At 48.2% G+C, this 20,552-nt stretch overlaps 1 protein-coding gene across 3 annotated transcripts in view; it reads right to left on the reverse strand.

Annotated features, from left to right (window-relative positions):
- The window catches only part of fbxw4 (F-box and WD repeat domain containing 4), a 606,291-nt gene extending 588,040 nt beyond the window's left edge, over nt 1–18,251 (reverse strand). The window contains exons 1-3 of one of the 3 annotated variants that reach the window (XM_085994162.1): nt 17,873–18,251; nt 1,998–2,093; nt 965–1,150 (exon numbers count right to left, since the gene is read on the reverse strand). In XM_085994162.1, the coding sequence (XP_085850288.1) occupies nt 965–1,150; nt 1,998–2,093; nt 17,873–18,069 (479 nt within the window). In that variant the 5' untranslated portion in view covers nt 18,070–18,251. The remainder of the gene's footprint in view (nt 1–964; nt 1,151–1,997; nt 2,094–17,872) is intronic. The other 2 variants (XM_085994161.1, XM_085994160.1) reach the window with 2 other exon arrangements.
- Between the last annotated feature and the right edge of the window lie 2,301 nt (nt 18,252–20,552).

A 20,552-nucleotide genomic window follows, 5' to 3' on the forward strand; every position in this document is an offset into this window, starting at 1 on the left:
CGAGCAGGAAGCAGGGAGCCAGAGAGAGGGGCGAGCAGGAGACAGGGAGCCAGAGAGAGGGACGAGCAGGAGACAGGGAGCCAGAGAGAGGGGGGTGAGCAGGAGACAGGGAGCCAGAGAGAGGGGGGTGAGCAGGGGACAGGGAGCCAGAGAGAGGGACGGTCAGGAAGCAGGGAGCCAGAGAGAGGGACGAGCAGGAGGCAGGGAGCGAGAGAGAGGGGCGAGCAGGAGGCAGGGAGCCAGAGAGAGGAGGTGAGCAGGAGACAGGGAGCCAGAGAGAGCGGCGAGCAGGAGGCAGGGAGCCAGAGAGAGGGGCGAGCAGGAGACAGGGAGCCAGAGAGAGAGGGACGAGCAGGAGACAGGGAGCCAGAGAGAGAGGGACGAGCAGGAGACAGGGAGCCAGAGAGAGGGGCGAGCAGGAGGCAGGGAGCCAGAGAGAGGGACGAGCAGGAGGCAGGGAGCCAGAGAGGGGGACGGGCAGGAGACAGGGAGCCAGAGAGAGCGGCGAGCAGGAGACAGGGAGCCAGAGAGAGGGACGAGCAGGAGGCAGGGAGCCAGAGAGAGTGGCGAGCAGGAGGCAGGGAGCCAGAGAGAAAGACGAGCAGGAGGCAGGGAGCCAGAGAGAGTGGCGAGCAGGAGACAGGGAGCCAGAGAGTGGTGAGCAGGAGACAGGGAGCCAGAGAGAGGCGAGCAGGAGGCAGGGAGCCAGAGGGGTTAGCGTAGCTGTTGGACACAAGAGCCAAGCAGCATCAGACTAAAATGAAATGGTTCTTTTTAACCTATCGACACTGTGGAAATACAGTAACTAACACTGAGACACAAATAAGCCTTATAGTATCGGGTGGCAGTGTAACCATTTAGCACCAGGAACTGTACATGTATAGTGTACATTGTAAGAAACACACATTACCGCACTGGACAGGAGCGAATCATTGGTCCACGCTCAGTAGTCCAGAGCTCTTACCCTCCGCCACTGATGACATGCGACTCACTGACGACAAACCGGCAGACATCGTCTCGGTGGCCCGTGTACACGAAGACAGGCCGTTGCTGCAAGCCGACACCATTCTTTCTCAGCCGGTACGCTCGGATATCGGCTGCTTGGGAGAGGTAGAGCCACTGGTCGTCCAGCTGTAACCATGGCAACAAACTGGGGAGAAATTAAATCGGTCATATCAACAAAGGCAGCAAAATGGGGTAACCTGTCTCCATTTAAACCGAGCCTCACCATCAGAATCCTTTCTTTAAACTGGGGCGGAAAATACCGTCTGTTTCACCAACAGATTTAACTACATAACAACAGTGACTGCGCTCCACAAATTATATAAACAACTATTATTTTAATTATCAGGAACTCAAAATGTGGCCTTCAGCATAAACAGCAGTATAGAACCGCTAGTAAATTGTGGTAAAACCAGTCCTAATAAAGAAAGAACTTGCATTTATATAGCGCCTTTCACGCCCCAAGGACATCCGCTGTAGGTGCCCTGCAAGTGTTTGATGGGACAGTGTAGAGGGAGCTTTACTCTGTATCTAACCCGTGCTGTACCTGCCCTGGGAGTGTTTGATGGGCCAGTGTAGAGGGAGATTTACTCTGTATCTAACCCGTGCTGTACCTGCCCTGGGAGTGTTTGATGGGACAGTGTAGAGGGAGCTTTACTCTGTATCTAACCCGTGCTGTACCTGCCCTGGGAGTGTTTGATGGGACAGTGTAGAGGGAGCTTTACTCTGTATCTAACCCGTGCTGTACCTGCCCTGGGAGTGTTTGATGGGACAGTGTAGAGGGAGCTTTACTCTGTATCTAACCCGTGCTGCACTTGCCGTGTATGTGTTTTATAGGGCCATGTAGAGAGAGCTTTACTTTGCCGACATCTGATGAATGGCTGCTCGAGAGTCATACCAAAGGGCAGCCAATGCCCAGGGAACCAAGGCCCAGCATGCGTCACCATGTTGAGAAGGGGCGGGGGGGATAAAGATAAAATAAAACTGCCACCTACTTGCACTTCCACCTCAGCAAAATCTCCTGGCGACACCGCCCTCGCTGCCAGTTCTGAGAGACCTGCACCCGCTCTTTCAGAGCAATGTGAGGAGCCCTGAAACAGTCAAGCACAGAACAGAGTTGAACACCTGCAGCAGTGGGTCAGAGACAGCAGGGTGCAATGGAAAATGGGTGATAGCGAAACCGGCAGCCCATTTTACACCGACTTCAAATGGAAAAGAAAATGTCGGGCGGAGTGTAAAATGGGCTGCCAATTCTCTACCACCCATTCTGCATAACCGCCCGGGGAGAATTCACCCCCTGCGTCTTCAAGTCATCTCCCAATACAGGAAATTTTGTTATATCCGGCACCGACGGGACCGAGCTGTTGCCGATCTATCAAAACTGCCGGACATACCAGCGTTAATGTTGAAGCATACGGAGGTTTTCATCTCCGTATCGGACAATAAACACTGCTGTTTAGCAACAGCTTCAAACAGTCGGCCCGTACCTTGGAAGCGTCTCTATAGCTTAGCAACAGCTTCAGAGAGACTTTCCAGAGCCTGACTGTTGAAAAAAAAGCCACGAGAAGAAAAAAAACCTAACAAAACGGCTCCCGATTTCTGCCGGTAGATCGAGGTTTCCGGACATACAACCTCCGGATAAACCAAAGTCTCCTGTACCAGCATCAGACAGAGAGGATACACTCTGGGTACAGAATGGAAACAGAGCAAAGCTAAAGGATTCCACAGGGGAGGATTGCCTCTCAGTGCAAAGTCTCAAGAGAGTGAAAAATGGACTGGCGGGCATAGCTGGTTTGATCGCTGTTCGCTCACTTCCAAGAGCCGTGTTCGAATCAAATCCAGACTGACAGGATTAAATCTCTCTCAGTCTCATCTCTCTCGCTAAAAGGGATGAAATAACCGGACAGTAATATCAAACCAGGACTCGCGGGACTTGAGAAGCACTGGTGTTACTCCAGCGCAGCCAGCTCCTGACGCACAGTTGTCAACTTGGCTCGGTAATACCACTCTCACCTGAGTCAGATGGTTGTGGGTTCATCCCAACTCCAGGAATGAGCACATAAGCTAGGCTGAGAATACAGTGCAGAACTGAGGGAGTGCCGCACTGTCGGAGGGGCAGTACTGAGGGAGCGCCGCACTGTCAGAGGGGCAGTACTGAGGGAGCGCTGCACTGTCGGAGGGGCAGTACTGAGGGAGCGCTGCACTGTCGGAGGGGCAGTACTGAGGGAGCGCTGCACTGTCGGAGGGGCAGTACTGAGGGAGCGCTGCACTGTCGGAGGGGCAGTACTGAGGGAGCGCTGCACTGTCGGAGGGGCAGTACTGAGGGAGCGCTGCACTGTCGGAGGGGCAGTACTGAGGGAGCGCTGCACTGTCGGAGGGGCAGTACTGAGGGAGTGCTGCACTGTCGGAGGTACCAGACTTTAAGACGTTAAACTAAGGCCTTGTCAGCCTGTTCCGATGACTCAGGTGAGCAGTAAAGATACCATGCACTACACATAGACCCCAAATCCTCTTCATCAGAAAGATCGCCTACTTCCACCTCTAATATTTCCTATCTCTGCCTCTGCTCATCTGCTGCTGAAAGCCTCACCCAGGTTTTCATTACCTCCAGACGCGACTATTCCAATGTTTTCCTGGTTGGCCTCCCACCTTCCACCCTCCAGGAACTTCAGCTCATCCAAAACTCTGCTGCCTGTATCCTAACTCGCACCAAGTCCTGTTCACCCATCACCACCTGTGCTCGCTGATCTACAATGACTCCCGGTCTACCAACACCTTGATTTTAAAATTCTCAGCCTTGTGTTCAAATCCCTCCATGGCCTCGACCCTCCCCATCACCTCCTCCAGCCCTACAACCCTCAGAGGACTCCAACTCTGGCCTCTTGTGCATACCCCACTTCCTTTACCCCATCACTGGCGGCCGTGCCTTCAGCCATCTAAGCCCCAAAGCTCTGGAATTCCTGCCCCAATCCTCTTCGCCTCTCCCCTCCTTTAAGAAGCTCCTTAAATACTACCTCTTTGACCAAGCTCTCCTAATGTCTCCTTCTTTGGCTCGGTGACAATCTTTGTCTGATTGTGTTCCTGTGAAGTGCCTTGGGGGCGTTTTACGACGGTAAAGATGCTGTATTAATGCACGTTGTTGTTGAGCAAGGTCTTGTCCACGTGTCCTGGCCAACATTCCTCCCTCAACCAACACGACTAAAAACAGATGAACTAATCACTCATCTCATTTCTTTGGGTGGGACCATGTTGTGGGAAAAATGCCTGCTACATCAGTCTAGAACGGTCACTGCACTTCAAAAGTAACTGAGTGCACGTGAAGTGCTTGGAGACGTTTCAGAGAGGTGCGATAAGGCGCTACAGAAATGCAAGTCTTTCTTTCTCACACAATCATCAATACTGGCAGATGTAAACTCATCGACCGTAATGGAGAAGCATTTCTCGTCGGTCTCCTGATCTGCCATCAGTGCTGTGACTGCCCCTCTTGTCTTTGTGAATACTCTGAGCCAATTCACCTAATCAGCGTGCATGCGTTAAGAACGTTATTACGCTTTATACGTGCAGTGCAATAGAAAGTCTGCAAGAGTACAAGGGAACAGTGCACGAGCAAAACAGCGGGCATTCACGGGCAACGTCCACTGCCGTGACTTCTCCTTCTCCAGCACAAGCTCTCATCCTTCCATGCACCATCTCCCATCCCTCCGCAAAACAGCACGGCCAAGCTCGGGAATGCTTTGTGTAGGAGAAAGGCTATTTGCAAAGTTAACTGGTACAACACTCCTGGCACGTCAAGATCCCGGTTCAAATCTGTAAAAAGGCAAACTCAGGAATTTCTTCTTCACACATTTGAGTGGTGACCGTATGGAAAGGAGTCCAGGTAGAGCAATGGAGGCAAAGACCTCAGAATCATTTTAATAACAGCGGAATATCACAATGGGGTCAGGTGGTGACTGTGGGCTCTTTCCAGACAGAGCAGCTAGGATGAGTCAGCTGTGGCTTAGTGGGCAGCACTCTCGCCTCGGAGTCAGAAGGTTGTGGGTTCGAGTATCCACTCCAGAGACTGCGCTCTCAGGTGGACGTAAAAGATCCCACGGCACTATTTCAAAGTAGAGCAAAGGAGTTCTCCCCGGTGTCCTGGAGCCAATATTTATCCCTCAACCAACATCACTAAAAGAGATTACCTGGTCATTATCACATTGCTGTTTGTGGGAGCTTGCTGTGCACAAATTACAACAGGGACTACACTTCAAAAGTACTTAATTGGCTGTAAAGCACTTCGGGATGTCCCGAGGTCATGAAAGGCGCTATAGAAATGCAAGTCTTTTTTTATGGGTCGAATGGCCTTCCATATCTGGATCTACCTGCCGAACCATCAGTGAAGCCACAATAGAGGACAGGACCAGCAGTGGGAATCCCAGCTGGTGTCAAAAGCCATTTGCCAAGCATCTTTGGATGAAAATAAAAGAGTTAAAAGATTTGTTAAGGGTTAGAATCGGAGCTGCACGAGCACTCGGAGCAAATGGGTCCCAGCTTCGATCCGTGATCAGTGCTGCTTTCAGCTCGACTCAAAGTACTGCAATTTGCCTCAGAATCGCTGGGTTCAAAACAGTGAGGAGAAACGAAAGAATATTCATTTCTATAGCGCCTTTCACAATCTCAGGATGTCCCAAAGCGCTTTACAGCCAATGAAGTACTTTTGAAGTGTAGTCACTGTTGTAATGTAGGAAATGACCAGATAATCATTTTTATTTTACTGATGTTGACTGAGGGATAAACCAGGACACCGGGGAGAACTCCCCTGCTCTACTTCGAAATAGTGCCGTGAGATCTTTTACGTCCATCTGCGAGGGCAGACGGGGCCACGGTTTAACGTCTCATCTGAAAGACAGCACCTCTGACAGTGCAGCACTCCCTCAGTACAGCACTGCACTGGGAGTGTCAGCCTGGATTTTGTGCTCAAGTCTCTGGAGTGGGACTTGAACCCACAACATCCTGACTCAGAAACGAGCGTGCTGCCCACTGAGCTTGGCCGACACTGAGGAAGCATCATTGACCAGGGTTCCCACTCCCCAGGAATAAGCAGCGACCGTAGAAATTGACCGAAGGTCGATGTGAAGTGAGGATAGGATCTTCCATGATGCACTACATGGGTGAGTAGAAACAGAAAAAATGGGAGCAGGAGTAGGCCATTCGGCCCTTCGAGCCTGCTCCACCATTCAATATGATCATGGCTGATCCTCTATCTCAATACCATATTCCTGCTCTCTCCCCAGACCCCTTGATGCCTTTTGTGTCTAGAAATCTATCTATCTCCTTCTTAAATATATTCAGTGACTTGGCCTCCACAGCCTTCTGTGGTAGAGAATTCCACAGGTTCACCACCCTCCGAGTGAAGAAATTTCTCCTCATCTCAGTCCTAAATGTCCTACCCCGTATCCTAAGACTGCGACCCCTCGTTCTAGACCCCCCCAGCCAGGGGAAACATCCTCCCTGCATCCAGTCTGTCTAGCCCTGTCAGAATGTTATACGTTTCAATGAGATCCCCTCTGCCGATAGTCACAGTCCAGGCTCCTACATGAGGTATGGCCACTTGGGAGGAGATACAGACAGTATACCTGCAGTCCAAGCAGAAGCTCCAACTGTGTCTTCAGGACAGAAAAGGGGAGATTGAAAAGAAAAATATACAGCGTTACATCTTTTGTAACCGGAGACCCTCCAACGCATCCAAACCCAATATAAAACACCTATTTAGGTCAAAGTGCAGAGGTCAGCAAGCAGGTCACTTATTTTAAGCAGTTACCATTTGCTGTTGTGCAGAAACAAATGTGAGACACATATGTTCACCAGCAATAGAGCATCAGCACACACACAGCAGACTGTAAATCAAGCCCTGCCTTTGGACTAGAGCAGGAGCCCCACGCCCTCGAAGGACAAACTACCTCGCCGTCACATTTCACACATCTCACTGCTGTTCTGCCTCCCTGTCCTTTATAAATCTTTACATTTTCTAGCCCCATCAGATGCTCCTATTCGTCCCTCAGCACCCCCAGCAAATTTTCACAGATTTCATAAAGTCACTCTCAGAATAGCGCAGAGAATTTCCTCGCTGTCGACGACCCACTCAAGTGAGAGTTGACGTTTGACCCGGTCGCGTGCTGTCGAGAGTCCGTTGAGGACTTACTCAAAATCCGGCCCGACTGCTCACTCATCCCATCGCATCGCATGGTCAACTGAGACTGTTATTATTGTTGAAGTTTGATACTTGGTCTTAAAAGAAAAGACTTGCATTTCTATAGCGCCTTTCATGACCTCAGGATGTCCCAAAGTGCTCACAGCCAATGAAGTACTTTTGAAGTGTAGTCACTGTTGTAATGTACAAAACGCGGCAGCCAATTTGCACACAGCAAGCTCCCACAAACAGCAATGTGATAATGACCAGATAATCTGTTTTTGTGATGTTGGTTGAGGGATCAATATTGGCCAGGACACCGGGGAGAACTCCCCATGCTCTTCTTCAAAATAGTGTCACGGGATCTTTTACGTCCACCTGAGAGAGCAGACGGGGCCTCGGTTTAACGTCTCATCCAAAAGTTGTCACCTCCGACAGTGTAGCACTCCCTCAGTACTGCACTGGAGTGTCAACCAGGATTACGTGCTCAAGTCTCTGGAGTGGGACTTGAACCCACGACCTTCTCCCTTCAGGTCAACCTGCTTCAGACACTGTCACTATCCTAAGATGAGAGAGCTAGCTGGTAACCTGCTCCTACCCCCCCGCCCCGCCCTCCCCACGGGTTCTGGAACCAGCTACTTCGGAGGTGTATACAATAGTCATGGAAATAATTAGCCCAGAATTTCTCTGCTGCAGCACAAATGTAACAGCTTAACCGAGCTAAGCACCACATCACGAAGGGCGATTGGGGCAAAAAACTGCTCCTCACCACTTCAACGTACGGTGCACCTCTAGAACGCTGTACTGTCTGAAACTACATTCAAGCACAAAAGGTCACTAAGTTGTATCTTAAAGCTCTCTCTTGCAACTTGCTGTCCCATGTGACAATCACCAGCAAGTTGCAGTTGTGCAGGTTCTTTCACAGAGGGGAAAAGGAACCTTTGAGAGAGAGAGAGAGAGAGAGAGAGAGAGAACGCCAGGATAAAGAGAATGTTAACAGCAGGCAGAAAAGCAGCAGGACGGAGAGGTTTAGTGAGGGAGTCCCTGAGAGCAGAGCTGAGACAGCTGAAGGCTGCCACTGATAGCAGAGTGAAGGGAGGATGAGATACAAAGGCCAGTGTCCAAGAATCAGAAGGCACAAGAATGGGTGTCATGTGGGAGAAGGTTGCAAAGAGCCGGGAGGAGGGGGGTCGGGTGGTGCGAGGCCAGGAAGGGATTTGCAGTAGACAACGATGATTTTAAATTCGATGCTGTGGAGGGCGGGGAGCCAGGGTAGGTCGGTGAGGATGTGGGGGACGGAGGAATGAGGCTTTGTGCGTGTCGGGGTGCAGATTCTGGGAGGAGTTAGTTTGTGGCTGATGAAGTCAAGAAACTGGCAGAGGGTGTGGAGAAAAGGAGAAGCGAGAGCGAGCGAGAAGGGGGAGAGAGCGAGCGAGAAGGGGGAGAGAGCGAGAGCGAGGAGGGGGAGAGCGAGAGCGAGGAGGGGGAGAGCGAGAGCGAGGAGGGGGAGAGCGAGAGCGAGGAGGGGGAGAGCGAGAGCGAGGAGGGGGAGAGAGAGAGCGAGGAGGGGGAGAGAGAGAGCGAGGAGGGGGAGAGAGAGAGCGAGGAGGGGGAGAGAGAGAGCGAGGAGGGGGAGAGAGAGAGCGAGGAGGGGGAGAGAGAGAGCGAGGAGGGGGGGAGAGAGAGCGAGGAGGGGGGGAGAGAGAGCGAGAAGGGGGGGAGAGAGAGCGAGAAGGGGGGGAGAGAGAGCGAGAAGGGGGGGAGAGAGAGCGAGAAGGGGGGGAGAGAGAGCGAGAAGGGGGGGAGAGAGAGCGAGAAGGGGGGGAGAGAGAGCGAGAAGGGGGGGAGAGAGAGAAAGGAAAAGAAAGATAGAAAGACTTGCATTTCTCCAGCGCTTTTCACGACCTCAGGGCGTCCCAAAGCACTTCACAGCCAATGAAGTACTTTTGAAGTGTAGTCACTGTTGTAATGTCGGAAATCAAGTCAGAGGCATGGATAAGGGCTGTGGCAGTGCTGGGGGCACAGCGGAGGAAGGAATGGTTCGCAAACCTTTGTGGGAGAGTCTGGGCAGGCTTGGGCAAAGAGGCCTTGAAAAGCAGGGCAAGAAGCAGCATGGTGTTGGGTGGGAGATCAGAGAGTGGGACCGAGAGAGTTGAAGGCTCTGGAGCTGGGCAATATTACTGAAGGTTAAAGTAAGCAGTCTTGGTGATGAATAGCACATGGAGTTTGAATCTCATCTCAAAGTCAAACAAGGTGCCAAATCAGCAGAATATCTGGGTCAGCCCAATCGAACAGTCAGGGAGCAGGAATGTTAAAGGTTCTCCACTTCCACCTTTAGTAGCAAAACCTTCAGCCCAAAGCCTTAACCTCGCCGCCTCCCCCCCACCTTTAAAACCCTGCTCAAAACACATCTCCTTGAAGAAGCTTTTGATCACCTCTCCTAACCTCACAAAGACGCAGCACCTGCGCTCTGCGGTGTTTAACTGGACCATAAAAGACCAGGGTTTCATTTCCCGAGCAGTCTTGCGTTAGTAGAAGCCAGCCAGGGTGGTGGCAGGGATGCCCCAGAGGGCTGTGGGTGCTCAGTCTTTGAGTATATTCAAGGCCGAGATCGATAGATTTTTGGGCTCTAGGGGAATCGAGGGAAATGGGGATCGGGCGGGAAGGTGGAGTTGAGGTCGAAGATCAGCCATGATCTTATTGAATGGCGGAGCAGGCTCGAGGGGCCGTATGGCCGACTCCTGCTCCTAATTCTTATGTCACAGTTGCCCTCAGTATCGCTGGGCTAGGAGGGGAAAAATTAGTCAACGCTCCTGCTCGCAGTCCCGTGACATCTGCGGGAATGTGGACACAAGCGTGCGGGGAAATCGGGCAAAGCTGGGAGCGGGCTAGGCACCTCTGGGTTAAATAGCCTCGAGCCATCTCTGCTCAGAAATGAAGAACTGGCAACTGGGCAAGGTACCAGGGGATGGGCAGTACCCACGAACGTTCCCCCCCCCCCCCCAACAAGAGCTAGTTCCTGCAGCAGGAGGGGTGAAAGCTGGAGGGTGAAAAAGTGCAGCCCTTATTGTCAAAACCGCAACATCCAAAATGCTGATCATAATGTACACTTATCTTTTATAAGATAACTTTTTTTTTTAAAAAGATGTTTAAGGTGATTAAAGAATTTGACAGGGTTGATAGAGAGAAACTATTTCCTCTGGTGGGGGGAGTCCAGAACAAGGGGGCAGAACCTTCAAATTAGAGCCAGGCCGTTCAGGGGTGATGTCAGGAAGCACTTCTTCACACAAAGGGTGGTGGAAATCGGGAACTCTCCCAAAAAAAGCTGCTGAGGCTGGGGGTCAATTGAAAATTTCAAAACTGAGATTGATAGGTTTTTGTTATACAAGGGTATTAAGGGTTACAGAACCAAGGCGGGTAAATGGAGTTAAGATACAGATCAGCCATGATCCAACTGAATGGCAGAAGGGGCTCGAGGGCTGAATGGTCTCCTCCTGTTCCTATCTCACTCCTCCCTCCACTCCTACTTTAAGACACAGGTGCTGGCTGGTGCCGGGTACAGTTCCCTGGGTCAGCCTCGTGTCCAAGTAACCATTCTTTATAACGGGCACGCCTGGCTAGCGGGCTACTCGACTGCATGGGGCCTCGCAGTCCAGCTGATCCTGCCCTCACCCAACATCCATACATTTCAATCAGGAGCAGAAACTTCTGGCTGATTCTTTGCCCCCTCGCTACCCCAGGGATGCGGAGGGCAGCTGTAGTGCAGTACCCCACTTAAAATAAGCTTAAGAATGGGTGAGCCTCACCTTCGGGGAGGGAAATTAACGTGACCAAGCTCCAGAGACGTTAAGCGCCGCGACGACAGCTCGGTCTAGGGCGGCGTGGAGTAGCGCGCCATTTAAATAATCCTCCAATCACCTAGATAAACAACAGCAACTATAGTTTTAGATCTTAATTTAAACATTTATCATCATGCGGGCCGCGGAGGTAGGAAAAGGGTCTTTTTCTTGGGGTGGGGGGCGTTCCTGCACTTAAATGACATTAGCTGGGATTTGACAATATTGCAACATACACCTCGCAACACAATAAAACAGTTCAATGATTCTCACCTCCACTACCCCCCCACCCACCCACACCACCAACCACCCCCCCCCCTCCATTTCTCCTTCGAGCCACATTCCCATAAGCTTTTGTTTCAAGCCATTGTTCCTTGAGGCCACTTAAAAATGATTCAGGCTGTAAATAAGCATCTCACGTAGCTGTTAACACACGTTACAGTGGCCGCTTCGCACACAGATCTGCCCCAGCGCTCCATTTTCCCATCCCCTTGCTATAGCCTCAGGCCGTTCTCCTTTCTTTCGCTCGCCCTCCATCTGCCCCAAGCCCTCTATATCTTTTGACGCTTTTTTTTTAGTGTGATTGCATTCCTAGACATCTGACTTAAAGTCACCTATTCCACGTCTATGCTCTTGTGATCATCAAAGCCAGACGAGAAAATAATTTGCTTTCTCAGGCTCTGTTGATTCAGGTTGGGGAAGGGGGACAGAAAGAGGGCTTGTTGGTTGAAAGGCAAAGCGATTTTGTGAATTAACAACTGATTCCTTCTCAAAGATCTTTGGTCTCCAAACTTTCTCTCCTTTATACCTTCTTCTCTGAGATGGTGGAGCAGTTTCCTCGGGCACTGGCAACACACTCCACACCCCCACCCCACCCCAGGATCTCACTCTAATAATAATAATAATCATAATCAACTTTATTGTCATTGGTAGTGCACAAGTGCAGTACAACGAAATGTAGGCTTGCGGCTCCCGAGAGTGTACGTTTAGATTAAGACATTTAAACATTCAACATTCATTTGGCTTGTAGTATATTAACATAAACATAACCATAATAAAGTGCATTGGCAGATGTGCAGGCTTTAGAGTTTATTTGTGGAATTCAGTAGGATGACAGCCCTGGGAAAGAAGCTGTTCCTAAATCTGGTCGTACGGGTGCGAATGCATCTGTAGCGTCTCCCAGATGGCAGGAGGGCGAACAGACTGTGGCTGGGGTGGGTAGGGTCTTTGATGATGGTCCGTGACCTCCGTAAACAGCGTTTCTGGTATATGTGCTCTATGGTCGGTAGCCAGAAGTGTGAGGCCACATAGTTGAGTATCAGGCTATTCGACTGTGAAAACCATCACAGCTGAGCCCAATTCTTTCCGTGCCCAACACAAACTGCTTTCCAGCAGGGGTCATTCATTGAACAGCTAGCAGGAGCAAGGACCCTGGCTGAATTTCCCCTCCTCAGCCACAGGGGTGGGTACAGAGCGGATTTACTAGAATGGTACCAGGGATGAGGGACTTCAGTTATGTGGAGAGACTGGGGTTGTTCTCCTTGGAGCAGAGAAAGTTAAGTGGAGATTTAAAAGAGGTGTTCAAAATTAGGAGGGGTTTTGATAGAGTAAATAAGGAGAAACTGTTTCCAGTGGCAGGAGGGTCGGTGACCAGAGGACACAGAGTGAAGGGAATTGGCAAAAGAACCAGAGGGGAGATGAGGAAACATTCTTTTTGGCAGCGAGTTATTGTGATCTGGAATGCGGTGCCTGAAAGGGCGGTGGAAGCAGATTCAATAATAACTTTCAAGAGGGAATTGGATAAATACTTGGAGGAAAAGTTTGCAGAGCTATGGGGAAACAACGGGGGAGTGGGACTAATTGGAGAGCTCGTTCAAAGAGCCGGCACAGGCACGAGGGGCCGAATGGCCTCCTTCTGTTCTGCTCTGCAAGATTCTAAGAGTGTTGAAACCAACTGCAGCACAATCTATCAGCTAACTCAGCACAAATCAGGTACTGAAACCAGGACTTTCTCACTCTGTAGGGCTCAGCACTGAATCATATGCTGCAGTAACCTATACACCATCAGGATAACTGATACCTCACCCTGAGTCAGATTCCCACTTCACATACAAGATCCAGTACCATGCAGGTGGCGCTGCATTAGCCCAAGCTAAATGTAACCTTCTTGAGGACTAACAACTTACATTTATATAGCACAGTCAACATAGCAAAAACGTCTCAAGGCGCTTCACAAGAGCGATATCAATAAAAACATTTTTGACGAGTCACATAAGGAGATATTAGGACAGGTGTCAAAGAGGTAGTTTTAAGGAGCATCTTAAAGGAGGAAACAGAGGTAGTGAGGCGGAGAGGTTTAGGGAGGGAATTCCAGAGCTTAGGGCCCAGGCAGCTGAAGACACAGCCGCCAATGGTAGAGCGATTAAAATCGAAGATGAGCAAGAGGCCAGAATTGGAGGAGCGCAGAGATCTCGAAGGGTTGTGGGGCTGGAGGAAGTTACAGAGAGAGGGAAGGGCGAGGCCATTGAGGGATTTGAAACCAAGGATGAGGATTTTAAAATTGACAGTGGAAACATCAAACACGTGTCAATTGTAGTCCGAATGCTGCACGGTATGGCAGGCACTTCAACTGGATGCTGATGATTTGAACAGACATAGCAGCATAAAGCTGAATTGGTCCTGGAATCAAAAACATTTCCCCCCCCATACAGGAGCTTCAGAAACTTTCAATACTTGGGAAGCTTTAAAACTTCTCTGAAGTCAAAACAGTTTGATTTCACTAGCACCGCAAAGCACCAGAGTCTGATGCCACACATGGGACCCTTGAATTTTCTGACTGATGTCGCTTTCACGCTGGAGGTAATCTATCCATTTCAAATGGGTAATTACCACAAATATTAAAATAACCCTGATGGGAAATCCCCCAAAGAGATGAGCGTGTTCTGCTGATACTCTACAGGACGGTGATCAGGAATGAAACCCATCTGATCTGTCTGCTCTAGAGCCCAGAGGTGCTGAGGGTAACTATAGCGACCAAAGGCTTGTCCAAGCTGAGAGCAGCTAAATCAGCACCAACTCGGAATCCAAGTCGAGGACCCTCGTACTCCACATGGCTCAGTTCCACAAGTGTCAGCTGTGGCTCAGTGGGCAGCACTCCTGCCTCCGAGTCAGAAGGTTGTGGGTTCCAGTCCCATTCCAGAGACTTTTTTTTTATTCGTTCATGGAATGTGGGCGTCGCTGGCAACGCCAGCATTTATTGCCCATCCCTAGTTTCCCCTTGAGAAAAATCACACAAAAAACGAGTCTGACACTCCAGTGCAGTGCAGAGGGAGCGCTGCACTGTCGGAGGTGCCGTCTTTCGGATGAGACGTTAAACCGAGGCCCTGTCTGCTCTCTCAGGAAGACATAAAAGATCCCATGGCACTATTTCGAAGAAGAGCAGGAGAGCTATCCTCGGTGTCCTAGGGCCAATATTTATCCCTCAACCAACATCACTAAAACAGATTATCTGGTCATTATCACATTGCTGTTTATGGGCGCTTGCTGTGTGCATATTTGGCTGCCGTGTTTCCTACATTACAAGTGACTACACTTCCAAAGTATTTCATTGGCTGTAAAGCGCTCTGGGACATCCGGTGGTCGTGAAAGGCGCTGTAGAAATGCAAGTCTTTTTTTTCCCCCACGGAGACAGCACCGTTGCCAACTCAGCTGTCGGGGCAGGGCAAGATACAATGACTCCCTCAAGATAAAATAGTCTGCTGACCCTGACTGCCAAAGCCCACAGCAAAAGGGTGTGCACTCAAAGTGAGGTACCAGAGGGTGGCGGTAGCACCTGTATCAAGTCACCGCTTTTATTTGGAGTAACAAAGTGCTATTTTCTGAATGTAATGCCGCATCACGTTCTAGTTACTGGAACATTGCAACCTTGCATTCAGCACCCTCCCTACTTCCAACTACACTGCCACCAAACCACAGGGGATATGCAGCACCAGTAAACCCAGCTTTATTACTTCTTTACCGGATTAACTTTACCAGATTAATTTTTAACATGCGGTATGACAGAATGTGTTATGACAGCTCCTGGGGTATAATTGATGTCCCGTGTATTGTGCTCACTGCTCCTGTGGCTTTGCCACCAATGAGGTGAGGTATCAGATCAGTCCACTTCTGGGTCCCAAGCACTGCCTATCCAGCTCTCGAAGCCCAGGCAACTCAGTGCTACTTGTATTTATATCCATTACTTGCTAGTTAGATTGTTTGAATTCTGTGGTACTGCAGGTTTGGAAAGGGCTGTTCTTCCCACTGTTGCCTTACTGAAAGAAAGACTTGCATTTATACAGCGCATTTCACGACCACCGGACATTCCAAAGCGCTTTACAGCCAACGAAGTACTTTTTGAAGTGTCACTGTTGTAATGCAGGAAACACGGCAGCCAATTTGCGCACAGCAAGCTCCCACAAACAGCAATGTGATAATGACCAGATCATCTGGGTTTTTTTTTATAAAGTGATGTTAGTTGAGGGATAAATATTGTCCAGGACACCAGGGATAACTCCCCTGCTCTTCTTCAAAATAGTGCCATGGGATCTTTTACGTCCACCTGAGAAAGCAGACAGGACCTCGGTTTAACATCTCATCTGAAAGACTATGGATTATTGGTTCCTAAATCAGAACAGAACCAAGATCTGTTAGTACCAACAATCTGAGATATACGCAAATTAATGGGAACATGGATTTAAACTTTATGTGCAGCCCTCCAAGTCTCCATGGTAGAAACCCAAGTGGTCCATGAAGACAAAAAGCTTGGACATCCTTACAGTAGCAAGCTGAAACTCCGATCCATCAGCAGCTTTTAACTTAAACTTCATGTCTTGTTTCAGAGCAGTATAATCTCTCTGTGCTGCTCTCCCATTTTAAATCTTGAGAATTGGGCGACAGTCTGTGAGCTCACTGGGTTCTGCAGTTAAGAAAAGAGTCTGCACTTGTATAGCATCTTATCACGTTTCTGAGAAACACTCCATGGACAATGAATCACTCTGAAGTACAGTCACTGTTTCAACAGCCAATTTGGACACAGCAAGATCCCACAAACAGCAATGAGATGAATGACCCAATTAATCTGGGGTTTTTTTGGTGCTCAGACAACAACCAGCTCTTCTTCAAATGGGATCTTTTACATCCACCCAATCAAAAACATGGGACCTTGGTTTAATACCTCGCCCGAAAGACGGCACTTCTGACCATGCTGCACTCCCCCAGTGCTGCACCGAAGTGTCAACCTAGATTGTGTGCTCATGTATTGGGAGTTGAACCCACAACCATATAACTCAGAGGCAAGAATGCTACCAAATGTGCCAATCTGACACAAAATAATAAGACAAGGAAGAAAGTGAGAGAAAATAAATAAATTCTATTTTAAAATCAGACTTCTGGTGACTGGTTTGAATTTTAGAAACTAAACTATCGCCATTGGGGTAATGTTAAATGTGAGAATTACAAACAAAACGAGCGGAAATGATCGCAAGCTGATTTAAGCCAGGGAGCTCGGATTATTAAATACAATGGGCAGGATCTTGCTCCAAAAATATCGACGTGTTAACGGCGCACGCCACTATTAATGCACAACTCGGCCAGCATGTTCAGGTGGTGAAGAGATAGGCCGTTGAGTTGCGAATCTCCAGAGCTTGCTGGTCGACTTACACCGCTCCGCCGTTTGCTTTGCACATCTCGCCCTTAGCCTCCCCGTTATTTTTAAGAACTTGCTGGATTTGTGTGTGAATTGCCCATTAACCTTGCCACAGAATGTCAAGTCTGGTCATGAACAGAGCAGGTACCTTCTTAACCACGTGGTAATTGTTAACGCAATGCCAATCAATCTTTCCATCCCAGAATGGGAACAATTTAAACGGTGTGGAGTCTCAAGTCAGCTCGCACTTCCAGCAAGTTAAGGTGCAAAGCACTTGTGATTTGAGGGGTGCAGAGAGGAAAGTCTAACTAGCCGGGCATGGGATGAGATGCCCGGTCCAGCAAGATCTGGACCAAGGGGCCATTTCCTGCCAGTGAGTCTCACTCCAAATAAGCAAGGCATGGTGAGTGGCACAGAAAGGTCATAACACCTTCCAGAGAGACCAGATTTAGTTATTCTAAATTTAAAAATATAATGTTTAAAAGAGGCAAAGTTGTTTTAATACTAACCAGGAATGCTTGTTTTCCAGGAAAACGCATTCATCAGTTTGTCAGCACCCGCCCGCCTCACTGCTTATTCAAGCTGGAGTGTCACTGTCGCCTTTCCTTGAATTTTGTTTTTTAAATTTCAAAGTCCATTAATTTTGCATTGCCTTTCTCGACACTACAACTGCAGCTTTTTTTTGGGTGCTTTCTAAAACCGCCCGCACCGCGAATATTCCAACCAGAAACTAAAAACTGATCTCGCGAACGGCCTTTCTCCGCCTCAAAACCTATATTAACGAAAAAAATAAAAAATGATTTAAAATAAACTTTACTGTGAATAAGTGACATCAACATCGTTTTTAAAAGGAAAACAAGCGATTTGACTGGAGCTCGGGAAGCAGCCGATTTTTTTTTACACATGCACAATTGCGGGGTCAGTCGGTGAAATTAAACTTAAAAGGCGGAGATTTTTTTAAAATATTGTTATAGTTATGGGGCAAGTGAAAGATTTTATGAGGAAAGTGAAGGGTTTTCTGTTGGTTTAGTCGGTTGAAGCTGACGGGCGACGGCCGGTAACCATGGTGATTAGTAGTATGGTCGGGAGGAGCCCAGGGCTGAGGTAGGCCGCACCTCCATTCCTTGCTCTGGGAGGGAAAATAAGGTTGAATTGTTTTTTGAAAAAATGTTTCCTTACGTGTCTCTGCCGAGCCTGGTGATGCCGGTGTTGAGGGAGGCTTTGGCTATCTTCCTCCAGAGGGTGTTCCTGCTGATGAGGAAGTGAAATTTCCTGCAGACCTGGGCCAACCTGCCCAGGGCCTGGGTGTCAGAGTAAGAGAAGAGAAGCAGGAGGATGTCTTCAGGCAGCTGGGGCAGGAGCAGCCCCAACATCATCCTCACCCCCTCACAGCCCAGTGTGAAACCAGAACGGGCAAGAAAGCAAAATGAAACAATCCCCCTCCTTCTGCACTTACTCCCATTTTCTCCCTTCTTTCCTTTCACAGCCAAACTCCACCACAAGCCATTTGCAATGAGGCACGCTTGTGTCACATGTGTAAACAGGGTTTGAACTTCCTCATGTCATGTAGGCAATTGTGTGCTGTTGCAGTTAAAAATACTCCTCTGGGAATTATATAATTATTCCTTTTTCTGGGTTTGCAGAGAGCATTTATAAAAAAAAAAGAAAGGCTTGCATTTATATAGTGGCTAAACCACATCTCTCGGAATCATCCCAAAACACTTTATGTTCAATTAATGTTAAAATGGTATGCCTTTATTTTCACTTTTTTTGGTATTATTCTATAAATTTTCATTCACCCAGTTAAATATATTTTATATTTTTGCAAATTAGAAAATTAGATGCATTTTAAAGAACACACAATTTGTATCTTTATTCAGCCTAGAGACACTTTAAAAAAAATATATATAATATATATAATTTTTTGCCCTTCTCCTCTAAGCAATAAAAAGTGCCTTTGGGTGGGACAAGAGCGTGAGAGAAAATGTAGCAGCATTTTCAAAATTAAATTAGAGGAAACATTTACTTTTCTTAAAAAGTATATTTTTATATCTTCACATTTCCTGAAGATACTGTTTCTATATAAAATACATATACAGTAGATCATTATTTATGGATTCATACACTTTTCTCAACAGTTTTCTGTCTCCTCCCTCTGCTGGGAGAGTCTTTAATGGGGTATGATTGCAGGGGTGCCTTGCCCAACTGGCTGTTCATCCTATGTGAGCATAGATAGTGTGTCCTCTAATAGTAGCATTTTACCACAACTATTACTACTATTATTACTACTGCTATTATTACAACCTGCATTTATATTGCACCTTTAACATTGAAAAGCGTTCCAAGGCGTTTCACAAAGGTCAAATTTTAAAAAAAATGCCGAACCAAAGAAGGAGATTTTCGGAGGGGTGACTAAAAGCTTGGTTGAAGAGGTGGGCTTTAAAGAGGGTGTTAAAGGAGGCAAGGGAGGTGAAGGTTTAGAAATAGAATGCCAGAGTGTTTTTTCCCCCCACCCTTTTTCATCTACCACTGAAGGTGTAACCACCAATGGTGGGGGAGAAAGAAAGACTTGCATTCATATAGCGCCTTTCACAACCTCAGGACGTCCCAAAGCGCTTTACAGCCAATGAAGTACTTCTGAAGTGTAGTCACTTTTGTAATGTAGGAAATGCGTTAGCCAATTGTGCACAGCAAGCTCCCACAAACAGCAATGTGATCATGACCAGATAATCTGGAGAGCAATGATTAGTAACATCCTAGGCATGACTCTGTCAGTCTCTTTCTATAAGTGTTTCCCCTTTCCCCTGTGAAGAGCTGTCTAGCCTACACTTAGTAGCTTCCTGTGAATTAGGAAATCAACAATATGAAAAAAAATTCAATTGGGCATTTAAATGTCCCAAAGAGCTATAGCGGCAATGCATTACTTTGGAGGTGCATTCACTGTTGTTATGTAAGCAAATGCACTATTGTTGCACACAATAATGAGATAAATGACCAGGTTTGGTGGTGTTGGTTGAGAGATAAATGTTGGCTAGAGCACTTCCCCTCCTCTGCTCTTCTTGAAACAAGATCTTTTACATCGAGTCTACAGCATAGAAACAGGCTATTCAGCCAAACTGGTCTATGCCGGCGTTTATGCTCCACACAAGCCTCCTCCCACCCTTCTTCATCTAACCCTACCAGCATACCCTTCTATTCCTTTCTCCCTGATGAAAGAAGGAGATATATCTATCTGAACAGTTAAGACCTCAGCTTAATATCACCTCCAACAGCATAGCACTCCCTCAGTACTGCACAGAAGAGTCGTCTAGAGTATGTGCTAAAGGCCTGGAGAGGGGTTTGAACTCACAACCTTTAGTGACTCAAAGGCAAGCGTGCTACCTTTCTCACCTCCTTCTCTGAGATACGTGCCGGACCAGAAAAAGGCTGCACTGTAGTTCAAACGTGGATGGAATAGCAACCAAAAACCTTTGTTATTCCAGGGATTAAGCAACATAGCAGCATCAGTACAACATGCTTTGACTCTCACTGGGTCTACTGTCTAAGGAACTCTGTGGTGAGGACTGACCAGTTCTGGAGCAAGGATGCAGTTGACTGGGAGGAACACCTTCTGTGGCCTTATAACATGTCCACCCTCAAGTCCTCAGCAGTTCTGAGCAAATGCTGATCAACAGCAGACTTCCACAACGGAACAGTGGAACTTGGGTGAGCAGCCTGTCCCTGATGTCAGAAATCTCTAGTTGCATATCTGACGCTTCACTTGAAAGTAGTGATTCTTCAATGACAACACAGCTTGTGTTATAGTTGATGGCTCATCTTCTGACTTTTTAAAAAATATTAAACTCAGGGCTTCCCAGGG

This window comes from Somniosus microcephalus, chromosome 8 (assembly GCF_052327205.1).
Source record: "Somniosus microcephalus isolate GS21.2 chromosome 8, FLI_Smic_1.0, whole genome shotgun sequence".
NCBI classification, from domain to species: Eukaryota; Metazoa; Chordata; class Chondrichthyes; order Squaliformes; family Somniosidae; genus Somniosus; species Somniosus microcephalus.